This window comes from Geotrypetes seraphini, chromosome 16, assembly GCF_902459505.1.
Source record: "Geotrypetes seraphini chromosome 16, aGeoSer1.1, whole genome shotgun sequence".
NCBI lineage: Eukaryota > Metazoa > Chordata > Amphibia > Gymnophiona > Dermophiidae > Geotrypetes > Geotrypetes seraphini.
This window is the reverse complement of record NC_047099.1, coordinates 27,498,691-27,516,983: the sequence shown is the minus strand read 5'-3', so window position 1 is coordinate 27,516,983 and position 18,293 is coordinate 27,498,691. Positions and strand designations below refer to the sequence as shown.

The 18,293-nt window shown below is 45.9% G+C and overlaps 1 protein-coding gene across 2 annotated transcripts in view; it reads left to right on the top strand.

Annotated features, from left to right (window-relative positions):
- The first annotated feature begins 5,208 nt into the window (after positions 1-5,208).
- Positions 5,209-18,293, top strand: part of ATP8B2 (ATPase phospholipid transporting 8B2) — a 107,927-nt gene continuing 94,842 nt past the window's right edge. Inside the window, exons 1-4 of one of the 2 annotated variants that reach the window (XM_033923723.1) lie at positions 5,209-5,365; positions 12,629-12,696; positions 16,333-16,391; positions 18,105-18,218. In XM_033923723.1, coding sequence (XP_033779614.1) covers positions 5,241-5,365; positions 12,629-12,696; positions 16,333-16,391; positions 18,105-18,218 — 366 coding nt within the window. In that variant the 5' untranslated portion in view covers positions 5,209-5,240. Of the gene's footprint in view, positions 5,366-5,836; positions 5,920-12,628; positions 12,697-16,332; positions 16,392-18,104; positions 18,219-18,293 lie in introns of those variants that run through there. The other variant, XM_033923724.1, reaches the window with a different exon arrangement.

The window sequence follows — 18,293 nt, the reverse complement described above, 5'->3', positions numbered from 1 at the left end:
GTAGCTCAGAAATCTATTTCTGGAACTTCAGTCTGCATGGCTCCAGAAGAAACATTTGTCCCTAGGCAGTGTCAAACAAGTCTCCCAGGAAACAAGGGTGCAGGCATAAAACTGGGGCTGTACTATCGCCCACCTGGTACGCCGGAAGGAGGCGGACAAGACTTGGAAGCTGAACTGAGACAAGAGTGCAGGACTGGAAGTGTAACAGTGATGGGGGACTTCAACTACCCGGGGATAGACTGGAGTACAGGTCACTCCAACTGCACTAGGGAAACAGGATTTGTAGAAGCTGTGAGGGACTGCTTCATGGAGCAACTAGTCAGGGAACCGACGCGAGGGAGTGCTACTCTTGACCTCATCCTGAACGGATTAGGGGGGCCTGCAAGAGGGGTAGAAGTGGGAGGACCACTAGGCAACAGTGACCACAATGCGATCAGATTCACATTAGAAAGGGGGACACCCTTAGTAAGGAGGACCGCAACAACTGCGCTCAACTTCAGGAACGGGAACTATGTTGCTATGAGGGAAATGGTGGGGAGGAGGCTCAGAAACATCTTTAGGATGGAGACTGTAGGAAGCGCCTGGACCCTATTCAGGGACACCCTGCAGGAAGCACAGAGAATGTACGTCCCCAGTTTCAGGAAAGGCGGCAAGAACAAGCGGTCAAAGGACCCGGTTTGGATCTCAACAGAAGTAAAGAGGGCAATAAATGACAAAAAAGTATCCTTCCGGAGATGGAAAAAGGACCCAACGGAGGAAAATCACCAAGCGCACAGGAAATGCCAAAAGGAATGCCACCGAGAGGTTAGAAAAGCAAAAGGGAAATACGAAGAGGGGCTGGCCAGGGAGGCGAAAAACTTCAAGGCATTCTTCAGTTACGTAAAGGGGAAGCAACCAGCGAGAGAGGAGGTGGGGCCGTTGGACGATGGGGATAGGAAGGGAGTGATTAAGGAGGATAGAGAGGTAGCTGAGAGGTTGAACACGTTCTTCTCGTCGGTCTTCACGAGAGAAGACACATCTAATATACCGGACTCAGAGGAGCTCATGAGTGGGGAACAGGCTGAAAAATTGGAGCACATAGAGGTAAGTAAGGAGGATGTCCTCAAACAGATAGACAGGTTAAAATGCGGCAAATCACCGAGTCCGGACGGGATCCACCCAAGGGTTCTGAAGGAACTAAGACAAGAAATAGCGGGCACAATCCAGCATGTTTGCAACCTATCCTTTAAAACTGGAGAGGTACCAGAGGACTGGAAATTGGCGAATGTCACACCTATCTTCAAGAAGGGATCGAGGGGTGACCCTGGGAACTACAGGCCGGTGAGCCTGACTTCAATTATAGGGAAGATGGTGGAAGCTATGATCAAGGACGGCATTTGCGAGCACATTGAGAGAAATGGCCTACTGAGAACAAGCCAGCACGGATTCTGTAAGGGAAGGTCGTGCTTAACGAACCTTCTGTACTTCTTTGAGGGAATAAGCAATCGGGTGGACAATGGGGAACCCATCGACATCATTTACCTCGATTTTCAAAAGGCTTTCGACAAGGTGCCACATGAAAGGCTGCTTAGGAAGCTGTGGAACCACGGGGTGGGAGGGGATGTGCACAGATGGATCAAGCACTGGTTGTCGGGTAGACTGCAGAGGGTCGGAGTGAAGGGCCAATATTCTGATTGGCGGGGAGTCACGAGCGGTGTGCCACAGGGATCGGTGCTGGGGCCGTTACTCTTCAACATATTTATCAATGACCTGGAAAAGGAGGCAAAGTGCAAGGTTATAAAATTTGCAGACGATACCAAACTGTGTGGCAGAGTTAGGTCCAGGGAGGAGTGTGAGGACCTGCAAAGGGACCTGGACAAGCTGGAAGACTGGGCAAACAAATGGCAAATGCGCTTTAACGTGGAAAAATGCAAGGTCATGCATATAGGGAAAAAGAACCCGTTGTTCAACTACAAATTGGGGGGGGGGCATTGTTGGGAGACAGCAGACTTGAGAGAGACTTGGGTGTGCTGGTGGATGCATCACTGAAGCCATCGGCACAGTGCGCAGCAGCCTCGAAAAAAGCCAACAGGATGCTGGGCATCATAAAGAGGGGCATAACAACCAGGACGCGGGAAGTCATCATGCCATTATATCGAGCGATGGTGCGTCCACATCTGGAATACTGCGTTCAGTATTGGTCGCCGCACCTCAAGAAGGACATGGCGGTACTTGAGAGAGTCCAAAGGAGAGCAACGAAACTGGTAAAAGGGCTGGAACACTGCCCATACGCCGAGAGGTTGGATAGGCTGGGGCTCTTCTCTCTGGAAAAAAGGAGGCTCAGGGGAGATATGATAGAGACCTTCAAGATCATGAGGGGCATAGAGAGGGTGGATAGGGACAGATTCTTCAGACTGAAGGGGACAACAAGTACGAGGGGGCATTCGGAGAAACTGAAGGGAGATAGGTTCAAAACAAATGCAAGGAAGTTTTTTTTCACCCAGAGGGTCGTAGACACTTGGAATGCGCTACCGGAGGAAGTGATCAGGCAGAGTACAGTACAGGGATTCAAACAGGGATTGGACGGATTCCTGAGGGATAAAGGGATCGTGGGATACTGAGGGAGGAGCTGGGATGTAACACAAGTATAGAAAGCTAACCAGGTAATAAGTATAGAAACCCAACCAGGTCGTGCATGTGCAAGACCGGAGGGTTAGGACTTCGATGGGAAGATAGGACTTAAATGAGAAACCAAGATGGCAAGGGAGCCCCTTCTGGTGATTCAGACAGGACTTGACCTGTTTGGGCCGCCGCGGGAGCGGACTGCCAGGCAGGATGGACCTATGGTCTGACCCGGCAGAGGCACTGCTTATGTTCTTATACTCCAGGTGCTGAGTCGGTTCCAGCTGATTCTTCTTGAAGTTGACTATCCAGCTTGAGCTCTGGAGGAATTGCACCACTCTCGAAACCGCCAAATCACCTTCCTCCTTAGATGGAGTTCTGATAAGCCAATTGTTCAAATATGGATGCACCTGAATACTAGCCATGCAGAGATGCGCTGCCTCCAACACCTTGGTAAAGGTGCAAGGTGCCGTGGCCAGGCCAACAAGGAGTGCGGAGAACTAAAAATGCTGATCCAGCACATGAAATCACAAATACCTCCTGTGGGCCATTAAAGTGGGTCGAGGGAGGCAAGAAATTTCCCAGGAGCCACTGCCACTATGACTGACCGAATGGCCTCCATGCAGAAGTGCAGTATCTTCAAAGTTGCATTGAGGGACAAGGTCTAGAATTGGTCTGCAGTCATCTGAGCCTTTGGCAGGACAAAATATATGGAGTATCTGCCCGAGCCCAGGTCTGTGTCTGGGACAGGCTCTATTTCCTAAAGAGTCAGTACCCTTTCCACCGAAGCCTGAACTTTTGAGGGCTCTTTCTGGACAGCCGGAGACATTACAAAGCGGTCTAGCAGGGAAGCACAGAACTCGATTATGTACACCTCTCAGATTACATCTAGAACACAGCAGTCTGTGCTGAGACCAGATCGACCAAAAGGCCAACAGTCTGCCTCCTATCTGGGTGCTCAGCCTCTGGCCTGGCATCATTGTGCTTTCTTAGTGGCTGGTGAGGGGTGAAAGCCCAAGGCTTGCTGGCTTCTGCCCCCACTGAATCTCTGATGTGATTCCTGAAAGGGTCTTTGTGGCGTTTGGCCTCCCAAATATGTACGAAATCTTCAGGAGCCTCAAAAATTGCCCCAACCCAATCTCCAGGTCATCCCGGGTCTGCTATCCAGTAAGGACTTGGGATGACGGTCCATCACACTGGCCATCAGGTCATTTAGGCCTTTGCCAAAGAGCATTTGCTCCTGAAATGGAAGCTGGCTCAGCGTGTTTTTAGAGGTAGCACCTCCTGCCCACTGTCTGATCCAGATTATCAGCCAAGACCTAACTCATAACTCAGATAAGATCATACATAGCATCAGCAATATAATTCACCCCAGAGAGGAGCTTTTGGGGTTCTTCCCTATCAATCGGGTCAGATGCTCAAGATAGGTGAGTGTAACAAGCATTTGCCACAAAGGAAGATGCGGCTGTCGCCTTAATCACTAGGGCCAAAGCTCTATGATCTCACAATGCAAGTGTTAAGAGCCTTAGCTTATAACCATAATGCTCTATGACAGAATGCCCAACCAGTAGATCACATTGCCTTTGCGTTTTGTTCTCCCTACTTGGCTGATGCTAGGCACAGCTCGAACAAGAGATGGGCTCACACCCTTCCCCCCCCTCCCCAAACGTAAATTTTGTCGTTGCAGAGGAAGTTCTAAGTCAGCAAATCCTCTCTGATGTCAGAATTGATGTCGGGTGGGGGGGGGTGGGGGGCAGCGCTTGTATGTGCTTGGCCTGGCATCGGGGAAGTAGGGAGACTGGCTGTGGTGGCTTGAGCGAGGGAGAGGGGTAGGGAGAGAGAAAGGGGAGGGGGCAGGGAGAGGAAAAAAAAGTTGGACTCATGGAGGGACAGAGAAAGATGCTGGTTGAGGAATGGAATGAAGTCTGGGGAGGAAGCATGCAGGAGGCAGAAAGAAAGAAATATTGGATTTACAGTCAGAAGCGCCAGAAAGCAAAGAAAGGAAAAATGGTTTTATTTTAAATTTAGTGATCAAAATATGTGCTTTCTTGCACTATGGCCCCCTTTTTACTAAACTTTCTTCAAAAAAAGAATTAATATTTTTCAAACAAGGCTTTAATTTAAATATTGATTAAAAACATCACAGTCAATATACCATACAAACTCAAACACAGGATGCCTAGAATTCTTCAGCAGTGCTCCTAAGTTGAAATAAGAAATCATCTAAGAGTTCTTTTTACTAAACCATGATAGCAGTTTTTAGCACAGGGAGCATTGAGCACAGCTCCTTGCGCTAAAAAGCGCTATCGCAATTTAGTAAAAGGGGAGGGGGTATATTTGTCTATTTTTGTATAGTTGTTACTGAGGTGACATTGCATATTTTAAAGTCATCTGCCTTGACTTCTTTGATAATCCCCCCCCCCCCAATATGAATGATAATTATCATTTTCTTTGTGTTTTTTAAAAAAATTATTGTTGGTAGATCATTTTGACTTGGTCATTTTAAAAGTAGCTCACAAGCCAAAAGAGTGTGGGCACCTCTGCTCCATGACCTCACAAAAGCCTTAGCTTAGAACCACAATGCTCTATGTCGCTATGACATCACAATGCCTTAACCTAGGGAGAGGAGGTGGTGGTGGATGAGCCATTTGGCCTTCTTTCTTAGCATTGAAGGTTTGCCGTGGGATGGTTTTAAAGTATGCTCGAGACAAATTTTCTGTTCCTGGATGTTTCTTACCTCTCTAGAATTTTCTTTTGCCTTCAGGTAAGTGGTTTATTTTATTTATCTGAACTGTGCTTGTGCTGGAGCATCATCTTTATCCTTTTGTAAAGCCTATTAAGGATGCACAAGGGCTTCAAAAAAGCGATGAAACGCGCGCGTTCAACGAATGGTCGGGGATACTGTGTAGAAATTGTTGGCAATTATATTTTGTGTCTAATTTTACTTATCATGTAACTTTGTAAACTGTCGACTGGGTATTACGGAGAAGAGGTAAAACATCACTCGGAAATGATAGTCCAAGCGTAAAAGGGCGCGCTCCGCTGCCCGTGTTACGTCGGTTTGAATCGCGCGAGCCCCACGGCTCGGGGCGGCTTTGGCCTTTGCTGGGCACGCGCCCAGCAGGGCTCGTCTCGAGCTGCGGCGCGGGGGGCTCGCGCGCCTGACGGAATCCCCTCCCTCCCCGTTCCCGCCTCTCGTCTCTCCCTGACGCTCTACGCGCGCGCGGCCTCCCTCTGGCGCAACTTCCTGTTTCCGGGGTTCGCGTCAGAGAAGGCGGGACGCCCTGGAAGAAGAAGAATTGCGGGGCCGCCGTGAAGGTAGGAGGGAAGGGGAGGTTTGGTGTCGTGGCAGAGGCCGCCTCGCTTTCTCTCACGTCCGCCACCCCAGCATCGCCCTTATCAAAACACAGCTGAGCCCAGTTAACTTCCCCCCCCCTCAAGACCGCGGAGACCGGTTCCCTTCCCCCCCATCTTCACATGAACCACCAGCATGTCTTCCCTTCCCACCTCAGCACCACTGGAACCAGTTACAACCACCACCACCACCAGCATGCCTTCCCTTCCCATCTTCCAGCACCACTGGGACCAGTCACAAACCCCTCCCCCCCCCCACACACCACCAGGATATCTTCCCTTCCCACCTCAGCACCACTGGAACCAGTTACAACCCCCCCCCCCCCCCACCACCACCAGCATGTCTTCCCTTCCCATCTTCCAGCACCACTGGGACCACTCACAACCCACCCACCCTCACGCACACACATCATCATCATATAGACCAGTGTTCTTCAACCACCAGTCCATGGACCAGTGCCGGTCCATAGAAATTTCCTGCCGGTCCAAGGCCCAAAACAGCGTTCTTCAACTGCCGGTCCATGGTGCGATCGATGCGGCGTTATCTTCGAGCCAGCTCCCTCTTCCTAACATCAGTGCACAAAGCCACGGGCAGTGGCTCCTACGGGCATCCTGCGCCTGAACCGGAAGCCTTCTCTCTGACGTTACAATGTCGGAGGGAAGGCTTCCAGATGAGGCACGGGACGTGCAAGGTGCAATTAGTACTATTATGGAGGTGGGGGTCTGGAGATTGGGTAGAGATGGGTGGGCTCTGGCCCACGACTTAGACTAGTGTTCTTCAACCGCCTGTCCACGGACCGATGCCAGTCCACAGAATAATTATTTTATTTCTGCTGGTCCATAGGTGTAAAAAGATCAAAAACACTGATAGACCACTAGCATGTCTTCCTACCTCTCAGCACCACTGGGACCAGTCATAACCCCCTCCCCTCCTACACATACATCATCATACAGACCACCAGCATGTTTTCCTTTCCCAGTCACCTCCCAGCACTGGGACCAGTTATAACCCATATGGAATAATATCAAGAAGAGAAAAGAGCAGATAATAATCAAAAGATACAAAAAAGCTGCTCTTCTACTGCTAAAGGGGGGGGGGGGGACCAAGAATCACAGAAGCCAACTCAAAGTAACAAGTGGAGAAAAAGACCTCATTAATGCCCCAAAAGGGGCTATAACCATGCTATTAGTGTGAGACTGTGAAGGTACAAGCAAATACAGCAGGTATACAACAGTCATAGGTCAGAAAAAAACTACCACTATAAATGGCAGTATTCATGTCTACCCCACATAGCAGGTTGCAGAGTAGTAAGTCCACAGAGACCAATTAGACACAGTTGTACATCAATGGCAGCCAAAAAAAAAATAATGGCATCCTATCTAGTGCTGTCCGGTCCAAGACTATGTACATAGAAATAAGGTCTCAGCTGTAGAAGTCAAATCCCAACTGGTGTACCCTGTTACGCCGGTCGCATCATCGGGGGAAAATAGAACAGACGATGTAAAAAAAAATGGCAAAGGAAATCAGCAGCAAGGCTTTTCAAAGAATTACATCAAAAAAAGCGAAAAACCTGTGAATCTGAAAAAAAGACCAATAGACAAAATGTACTAGAGAACAAAAAATGCGTGCCATTCGAGGGCAGCATTTAAACCACCAGGAAAGGTAGTTTGTAGAGCAAAAATCAACCACTGTGCTTGCTGATCAAACTATGTCCAGTTATAACCCCCCCCCCCCACACACACACACATCATCATACAGACCACCAGCATGTCTTCCCTTCTCACCACTGGGATCAGTCACAACCCTCCCCCCCTCTGTATGCACACATATATGGATCATCACACAGACCACCAGCTTGTCTTCCTTTTTCACCTACCAGCACCACTGGGACAGTCACAACCCTCACCCCCCTATATACACACATATGCATCATCACACAGACCACCAGCATGTCTTCCCTTCCCACCTCTCAGCACCACTGGAACCAGTTACAACCCCCCCCCCCTCCCACAACACCAGCATGTCTTCCCTTCCCACCTCTCAGCACCACTGGAACCAGTCACAAACCCCTCCCCCCCACACCACCAGCATGTCTTCCCTTCCCACCTCTCAGCACCACTGGAACCAGTCACAAACCCCTTCCCCCCCACACACCACCAGCATGTCTTCCCTTCCCACCTCTCAGCACCACTGGGATCACATATATGCATCATCACACAGACCACCAGCTTGTCTTCCTTTTTCACCTACCAGCATCACAGGGACCAGTCACAACCATCACCCCCTATACACACACATATGTATCATCACACAGACCACCAGCATGTCTTCCCTTCCCACCTCTCAGCACCAATGGCACCCCTCCCCCAACACACACATATTACTTTTCACAGGTCTCCTCTTATACACGGAAAGTAAAGCTAAACAGTCACTATCTTTGAAAAGGCAGTAAATAATTCCTAGTACATATTGAGAGCACAAACTCTGCCTTGGGGACATATATGGGCAGTTCTATCATATTTGCACAAATATTTACATGCATGTTACTGCCTAATCCCCTTTTGCAAAACAGCATGCTTTTTTTGCACCGTCCTTAATGGTAACAGGAATTTTATGAGCGTCGGAGCTGTTACTGCTGCAGCCTGTGCTAAAAACCGCTGTACAGTTTTGTAAAAGGGGGTAAATGTCTCAAATACTACAGATACGTACATATACATATTGTGTTTTTTGAGGTTATATTTTGTTGTAGCCTTGTTCCCCCACCCCAGAAATCCTAAAATCGTTTTTTAGGTCCTCCGGTGGAGTTAACAGCTGCTTATTTCAGTGGGAAATCCTGACAGCAGCCATCTTGGATTTTTCCTGATTTGAAATCTAAGTTCTTAAACTTCTTCAGAAACTCTCGTTTTTTTATTCTAACCACCAGGGATAGAGTCCTCGGGCTCCAATAAATGAATTCATGCAACATTTGTGCCAGTTGGTTGCCCAAAGAGCGCCCTTATGTCACATGATTCTCCGTGCATGCTGGGGGAGGCAGGAAACTCAGGTTCAGCCTCTGACCACCTTATTAATGCTGCCAAATGCCTGTTGAGATAGATAGGGGATGATTTTACCCTATTGGGATCCCATGATGAGGTGCTAGTGCCTAGTAAAGGTTTAGATGGCCCCAAGGCGAAAAGAAAGCAATCTGACCTTTCTCTTGAAGGGGGTTCTCAGTCCTCTATGCCCTTTATGCCTGACTGTGAACTTGCAGACTTTCCTGTATCCCAAGTCATCGTGCATTATGATAAATGCAGATCCATTGCTGATATCCAAATTTGCAGCCAATTGAGACACCATTATCTATCGGTCTTCTCTAATCAAGCATCTGCCCTGTCAATGTGCTCTTGTGTGTGTGATGTTAATGGGCAACCAGAGCAACCTTCGTTGATTACGTACACCTGTTCTTTCCGCTGTAACATTTTGTTGATTCATGGTGCCATGTCTGTACTGAGTCAATATCCGTTAATCCACAGCTATTTTCTTTAGCTCCAAAAATGAACTTAGCTGCTCCGGCTGAAAAAAACATGTTGTTTTTTTTAAGTCAGCAGTAGGATGTGGTGCGATGTGAGATGGGTGTAACCAGTGTGCTTCTCGCAGAAGAGGAGTGATATGGTCATATTTTCCTGCCTTATATGAGTTTGATTGCCGTGTTTTGAATAAGCTGCAAGTGACATGATTCCTTTTGGGTGATCCCGTTATATAGGGAGTTGCAATAGTCTAGATGAGAAATGACCAATGAGTGAATCAGAGTTGTGAGGATAGAAGTTAAGGAGCGGATAAGACGAAGTTTGTAAAAGCAACTTTTTATAACGGAGCTTATCTGATCGTGATAAGTTAAATCTTTGTCTAAGATGACTCCAAGAAATTTTATTTTAGATTCCATTTGTTTTGGGCAGGATTTGATGGAAATTTGTCCGTTTATGGTTTCGTTGTTTCTAATCGGGAAGAGTATACCACAGGATTTATTTATGTTGAGAGAAAGTTTGTTTGTATGGAGCCAATCGCTGATTTTGTCCAGTTTAGAGTTTATTTCCTGTATGTCGCGAATATTGGCGGGATCAATGGGATGAAGAAGTTGTATGTCGTCTCCATATGCAAAGATTGTGAATCCAATAGACTGGGCCAGAGTAAGAAGAGGGGCTAGAAAAATATTGAATAGTAAAGGGGAGAGAATTGAGCCTTGAGGAATAACATAAGTTTGAGAAATTGGTAACTAAGTCATTTCTTTTGAGTAGACTTTGAAATTACGGTTTTCGAAGGAAGAAGTAACCCACAGGAGAGCGGAGCCTGTGATACCACAGTTTTTGAGACAATTGAGGAGGAGATGATGATCGACGGTGTCGAAAGCCGCTAACAAGTCTAAAGAGATTAGAAGAAGGGATTTTCGATGATCGAGGAAGTAGTAGATAGTGGAAGTGAGACCAAGTAGAGAGAGTTCTGTGGAGTAGTATGAACGGAAGCCAGTTTGGTATGGGTGAAGAGCATTGGTTTTATCACTAGAGTAAGTACAACCTTCACCTCTTCCTTCCTCCCCCGAATATCAAAGGCATGCTTTCTTTGCCCTATACCACTGGGGTTAACATAAGAACATAAGCATTGCCTCTGCCGGGTCAGACCAGGGGTCCATCATGCTCCCGCAGCAGCCCCCCAGGTCCATGATCTGTAAGTTCTCCACCACCTAAATTGTTTATACCCTAATCCTGAAGGAACCTGTATAGTAACCCTCTATCTATACCCTGTAATCCCTGTTTTAGCCTGGGTGCTCAGCATCCCCATCATATCACCACAAGGTCTAGCAATCCTCTCCCTGCAACATGACTTTTTTTTAAATTTTGATTTCATTACTTGCCTTTTCCAAATTGGAGATGAAGTTGAATTACCTTTCAGGTATATTATGAAGTTCCTTTCCCAAGAGAGCTTATAATGTAAGTCTTTTACCTGAGACAGTGGAGAATTAAGTTACTTGTCCAAGGACATAATGAACGCAAATGGGAGAAATGGGATTTGATACTTAGTGTCCCTGGATCTCTGCTTGCTGCTCTGATCACTAGGCTTCTACTTCATGTCTCATTATTATTATTATTATTAGGTTCTTATATCCCGCCATACCCAAAGAGTTCTAGGCGGTTTACATTCGTTACATTAGGATCCGGTCTGAACCCGGATTTACAAAAATTTTATCGGAATTGCAGGTAGCGCAGAAGGAGGCACAGGTTTATCATAGTTGGGCTGCTCTGCCAAATGTGGCTAAATGATTTGCATTGTTTACTAGTAAGTTCCAGACATAAAAGAAGTCTCTGTTCATGTACTGAAGCCCTGTCTGGTGCTGTTGATGGAAATACCTAGGTTTAGTAATGATGTGGAGGAGTAGACTAGTGGTTAGACCAGTGGTCTCAAACTTGCAGCCTGGATGGCCACATGCGTCCCACCAGGTACTATTTTGAGGCCCTCAATATGTTTTATCATAATCACAAAAGTAAAATAAAACCGTTTCTTGATCATACGTCTCTTTAGCTATAAATTGCAATATTATTATTAAGACTTAGCCAAAAGGAAAGATTTATAAGCTATAGAGTTTTACCTCTTGCAAAATTGTCATTTCTGTAATAAGACATTAACTATTTTTTCTGAGGCCCTCCAAGTACCTATAAATCCAAAATGTGAATCCAAAGGGTTGGAGTTTGAGACCACTGGGTTAGACCAACAGGCTGGTGGTACTCCATGGATTAGTCACTTCGCCCTGTATTGCCTCTGATAGGGACAGGTATAAAAAGGGTACACTGTCTAGACCTACCAATGAAAAGGTGTGACCTAAACCTAAATAAATTATTTCTCAGAGCAGACATTCTCTCTCCTTTTTCATTTGAAATGTAATGAGAAAAAGGTGGGCATTGGAGAGCAGGAGCTGACGGAACAACTGCAGCCCCATGTTTTTGCCTTGTGGTTTGCAGGGGAGAGGCTTTCTGAGTAGAATGCAGAGTTTTAGTGGTTGCTTCTTCACTCAGTATTTTATAGGTCTCTATCGTATCACCCCTGAGCCGTCTCTTCTCCCGGTTGAAGAACTTTAGCCTCTTGTCCCTAGCTTAGAGAATCTGGCCCGAGTTCATCTCCATCCATTATTCCTCTCATCTCTGTCTCCTTTCTTATGCTTCTTCTCTTACCATTCCTCTCTTTTCTCTGCCTCCTCACCCATCCCACCTCATCTTTCTTGTGCCAGTGCCTGGTTCCCAGCCAGTGTACTCAAACAGGTTTCATTAACAGCTGATGAGAGCGGAGTCAGACCCTGAACCTAGTGACCTGAAGGATGGGGATTTAGGACGCACAGAGTCGCTGTTAAAGAATGATATATTTATCTTTTATTGTTATTTGATATATCGCTTTGAACTCCCTCTTCTCAGAATTGTCTGGGGCCTGAGTGGCTCTATATTCCCTACATCAGGAGTGTTATATATTTCTTAAAGAGATCACTCGTGTTCTGTAATGTTGTGAGGACCTTTGCTCCTTCTGCTCTGCCTCTTGCTGCTGGGTGACTCACTTCCTACTCATGTGGCCCTCCTTCTGCCTCAGGTCACTCACTTCCTGTTTGTGGAGTTTCTTGTCCAGGTTTATCCTTTTCTTTTCTCTCCTGTGCAGGATATCCCATGGGACAGACTCAAAGCACGTGGACCCCATGGAGCTGGGTATGAAGAAGTGCCTCTCAGGTAATGTTTCTATATATCGTCCTCCTAGTAGAGTTTGAAGAGTTAGGCAGCTCCTGTCTCTTTGGAGGGAGATTGGGGGGGGGGGGGGTTTAAAGTGAGAGAGTTGAATGAGCATCCCTCCTTCCTCTAACTAGTTTTGTTGAAAGGGAGAAGGAGGTTGAGTCCCTTCCTCTCCTGGCTGGCTCTTAGGAAGGGCTTACTGGGCATTCCATGCCCCCCCCTCCTTCCTCAACTAGCCTTGTGGATGGCAAAGTATAGGCTATTGAGTAGCAGTTCTCACCCCCCCCCCCCTTCCAGCTGATTTTGTAGGATGTTACAAGGATTTGACGCACTGGAATTCTGTGCCTCCCCTTTCTAGCTAGCTTGTGGGGTGGTTAAAAGGAGGGGGCTGAGCAGAAATCCAGTTCCCCTAGCTGGCATTTGGGGGGAGCTCAGAGGGTAGTTCCTGCCCCCCCCCCCCCCCCCAGCTGGCATCATGAGTCCGGGTCTCATTCCTTGCATCTCCTTCGTGGGATGGGAAGGAGAGTCTGAATTTGGTTGCTATGGTGACACTGCTGCATTCCCATTGGCTCCTGTGCTGCAGTCCCTCTCCTCTTGCAGATTTGTTCTGCGGCGGCAGCTGACTGCTTTAGCCTTGCAGTCTCCTTGTTTTGACAGAGAGCAAGAGAAGGGAGGGGGCTGCTTCCCAGCTCAGGCATTCAGTCTGCCAGGAAGCAGGGGACATGGCCAAACTCTTGTCCATTTGTCAGAAGGCATATGAAATGGGATTACAGCCCGTGCTGAACCTGAGCCACTGCTCCTGACTCTCTTCTGAAAACATGACTATCCCAAAGGAGGTGCCAGAAAAGTGGAGTCAGAGAGCAGCATGTGAGAAATGGATGCGGAGGCAAGCTGTGTGGGTAACAGGTATGGAATGGGGAACCATATAATGCCAGGACTTTAGTGTCTTACTTTAGGGAGGGGTAGAGAGGTGTAGGGGCCACATTCTTACACTGCGGCCTCTGCGTGCTCTTCACCTTGTGATAGGACACCAGGATCCCTCTTCCTGTTCGAAACAGCGGTATTTTTTGCACAGACACTTTTTGATGCTTTTGTGATTTTCTAGTCACTTAGCAGTAGCCTCGTTATTCTCACTCTTGTATATTTTTTTCCCCTCTGATTTGCACATTGCATGCTTTTTATAGTGTTTCTAATATGAATGAAAAATGCAGTTCTATTCCCTTCTGTTTTCGTGGATATTTATGTGAAAAAAGTTATAGAGATATGGACAATTATAATCAGAATGTGATATAGTACAGTGCACTGGGTGAAAATTGTATGCTTGAGATGGTTGGGTCAGCAGCACTGTTATTGACGCAGATGTCTTAGTCTGGGTACTGAAGTGCTCCAAATCTAGTGTGAGCTATTTTAGAGCCAGAGAAAGCTGTGGCAAGAATTAATTATGGTGTCCCACTTCCAAGCATTGACAGAAGACATGACCCCTCAGAGTTGCTCCTTTACTTTTTTTTTTTTTAATTCAAGTTTTGGTAAATGTACAAAAAAGCAGGGGGACAACATTGACCCCCATACAATATATATCACAATGCCAAAAGGATACAAGTTAATGAAATAGTACTGAAGATTAACATTGATGAGAGACGCTAACTAGACCCCTCCTCCCCCAACCCCCCCCCCTTCCTACTACTTATGATTGAGGCTCTCATTTCTCAAGTTTAAGATGAACCAAACTTCCCCAATATCCCCACCGTCCACTCAGTGCTGGAATTGTCTCCATTCCACATATTTGTCCCAGACTTTATGATATACACTCAAGGTATGTCTCCTAAGCTATCAACTTGGACATTAGATGAACGTAATCTAGTGCCTCTGCTGGGTCAGACCAGAGGTCCATCTTGCCCAGCAGTCCGCTCATGCGGCGGCCCAGCAGGTATAACGATCCTCTATCTATACCCTTCTATCCCTTTTTTCTTCAGGAAATCATCCAATCCCTTCTTGAACCCCGATACCGTACCCTGTCCTATCACACCCTCTGGAAGCGCATTCCAGGCATCCACCACCCTTTGGGTGAAGAAGAACTTCCTAGCATTGGTTCTGAATCTGTCAACTCTTAATTTTTTCGTATGCCCTCTCATTCTTGTAGTTTCTGTTACTACTACTACGACTAAAGCATTTCTAAAGCGCTACAAGTAAGTACCTTCACTTTTCAGACATGTCACTCAGTGGCTGAATCTTCTAAATTATAATAAACTTGAGATTCTGTGTTAGTTATATCCATATGATTCATGTCATGAGATTCGGCTAATTCAGTAGAGGATGGTCACATTCTCCTTTGTGTTAATGTGAGTTGTGAATGGTATGTTTCTTCCTTCAGGCTAGGAAATTTGGAAACTGTCTGAAACAGTGTTTGTAAGCATGCATAAGACTAGGATCCCCTTAGACCCTATGTTATATTTGTGGAGATGTACAATGGATGTTAACCTCTTGGTGATTGTCATAAATCCAAAAAGAGCATGTTAGATTTATCTCAGGCTTTTTTATTGGTTGCTCGAGGCAGGGTGTTGCCAGGTACAGCAGGCAATTCCTTGCTCAAGAGGGCTTTTAGTCTGTTTTCTAGCTGAGGCAATAAAGAGCTTACTGACTTTCCAAGGGTTACAAGGAGCAGAGGTAGGAATAGCAGGATTTGAACTAGAGAATGACACGGTGACAGAATTCATCACCATTCCCGTGGGAAACCATCTCGTGTCATTCTTTAGTGTCTATCTCAACCTCAGTCCTTCTACACCAGCATTTTTCACTGCAAGGCGTGAGGGTCAGTGGCTGTGTCCATTCATACTCTTTTTTTTTTTTTTTTTTTTTAATTCCTTTATTCAGTTTTGCATATTCAGTTTTGCATATTACAACAAGTGTATCAGAAAAATTCATATAATTTTATAAATACACACTTGATTTTCTTCATGAACACTTTAAGTACAATATATCATTCTTATATTCATATTTTATAATGATTTAAATATTATGTAATACATTTAATAAATATGACAAATGTAAATAAAATAGAAACCCCCCAATCCCTCCCTCCCTATTTCAGAAAATCTAACCTAATACATCAAAATGTATTAATTAATTCATACATATTATGAGATAAATAAAATAATACCCACCCCCATCCCCACTTAACAAATATCTTATTATGGGAAAATGTTATTAATCATTTCAAAAATCTGCTAATGGTCCTTCTACACCAGCATATTTCACTGCAAGGCGTGAGGGTCAGTGGCTGTGTCCATTCATACTCTGATTCTTCCCTCTCTCCTTAAAGAATGACATGGGGATGGCTTCCCATGGTTATCCGTGGGGACAGGAACAGTGATAAATTCTATCACCGTGTCATTCTCTAATTTAAACTCAAGATTCCCTTGGTTGCAGCCTGCAGCTTGAAGCATTAGGCTACACCTAGGAATACTCCAAGGCTAAGAATAGGACTGCCAGTACTGAGGCTGGCCAGTTTCTTGTGGACCGCGGTGTCTGGCACACAGGGGTCTCCAGAGGCTCAGCGAGGTGGGCATCCTATTGAGTACTGAGTACTGGGTCTTGGTGTTCTTCCTGTAACCTAAGTCTCTTTTCTTCTGATTGCAGAGGAAGAAAGGCGAGTGAGAGCGAATGATCGGGAATACAATGAGAGGTTCCAGTATGCGGTGAGTGAGACTTTTCAGTCCCCACAGGGGCTATGTTTACTTAAGAGATTTCTCCAGGTTTATAGCAAAGTCAAGGGAGAAGAGGCCCAGTTTCTCTAGCCTCACATTGTATGGCAACTCCTCCAGTCCCTTAACCATTTTTGTCGCTCTTCTCTGGACCCTTTCGAGAAGTACTATGTTCTTTTTCATGTACAGCTACCAGTGTTGGATGCAATATTCCAGGTGGGGGTGCACTATGGCCCGGTACAGTGGCATGATAACCTTCTCCGATCTGTTTGTGATACCCTTCGTAATCATTCCTAGCATTCTGTTTGCCCTTTTCACCGCCGCCGCACATTGCGTGGACGGCTTAATTGTCTTGTCTACAAGTACTCTCAAGTCTCTTTTGGGCTCTCTCCAAGTTCAGTACCGGACATCCTGTATGCGTGCATATGATTTTTGTTACCGATATGCATCACCTTGCACTTATCCATGTTGAACCTCATTTGCCATTTCGCAGCCCATTCCTCGAGTGCGTTTATGTCTCGTTGTAGGTCTAAATAATCCTTCTTTGTTCTCACTACTCTGAACAACTTTGTATCGTCTGCAAATTTGATCACCTCACTCGTTGTACCAATTTCCAGGTTGTTTATAAATATATTGAAGAGCGCGGGCCCAAACACTACGGCACTCCACTCATGACGCGTTTCCAGTCCAAGTATTATCCATTTACCCCCACTCTCTGTTTCCTATCCGCCAACCATAGCTCGCAATTTTCCGAAGTAGACTTCATGCGGGACCTTGTCGAACACCTTCTAAAATCCAGATATACAATGTCGACTCACTGGTCTGTAGTTTCCCGGATCTCCCCTCGAACCTTTCTTGAAGATCGGCGTAACATTCACCACTTTCCAGTCTTTCGGAATCCTTCCTGATTTGATCGACAGATTAGCTATTAGTTGAAGCAGTTCAGCTATAACCCCTTTCAGTTCCTTGATTACCCTCGGGTGGATGTTGTCCGGTCCCAGGGATTTATCATTTTTAAGCCTATCAATCTGCCTGCATACCTCTTCTAGACTGACCATCGACCCTGTCAGTTTCCCGTCTTCATTTCCTTCATATGGCCTTTTGGCTTCTGGTATATTGGATATATCTTCTTCGGTAAATACAGATGCAAAAAATGTGTTCAGTTTGTTGGCGATGGCTTTGTCCTCCTTTAGTACTCCCTTTATTCTATGGTCATCTAACGGCCCCACTGCTTCCTTCATGGGTCATTTCCCCTTAATATATCGAAAGAACAGCTTAAAATGTTTTGCCTCCTTGGCTATTTTTTCCTCATAGTCTCTTTTGGCCCCTCTCACTGCCTTATGGCACTTGCTTTGACACTCAGCACCAGGTGTACAGAAGATCCAGAGTGCTTCTTCCATTCTTTGTGATGCAGCAACAAATTCTTTTGTGCTGGAGTTTTCATCTGTTACCCCAGAGTCTTTCAGGGCTTTGTCTTACAGATTTAAATGAGCAACAAAAAAGAAAAGACCTCCACAAAGATGACACAAAGCGGAGATGGCAAAGAATGGAGGCGTGACAATAAGTTAAAAATGCATGATCTTTATTAGCTGACCCAGCTAATAAAAATCTTGCATTTTTGACTTGTCACACTTCCATTCTTTACTGTCTCTGCTTTGTGTTTTGTCTTTACAGATTTCAATGATTCATTGCTTCTCCTTTTTCTAGAGTAACTGCATCAAGACATCTAAGTACAATGTCCTGACCTTCCTTCCAGTCAACCTCTTTGAGCAGTTTCAGGAAGTGGCCAACACATACTTCCTATTTCTACTTATCCTGCAGGTAAGTGAGCTGGAGGGAGGTGCAGACAGTGTGAGAAATGTCATGAATACTGTTAGTGCTCAAGTTAGAAAATGT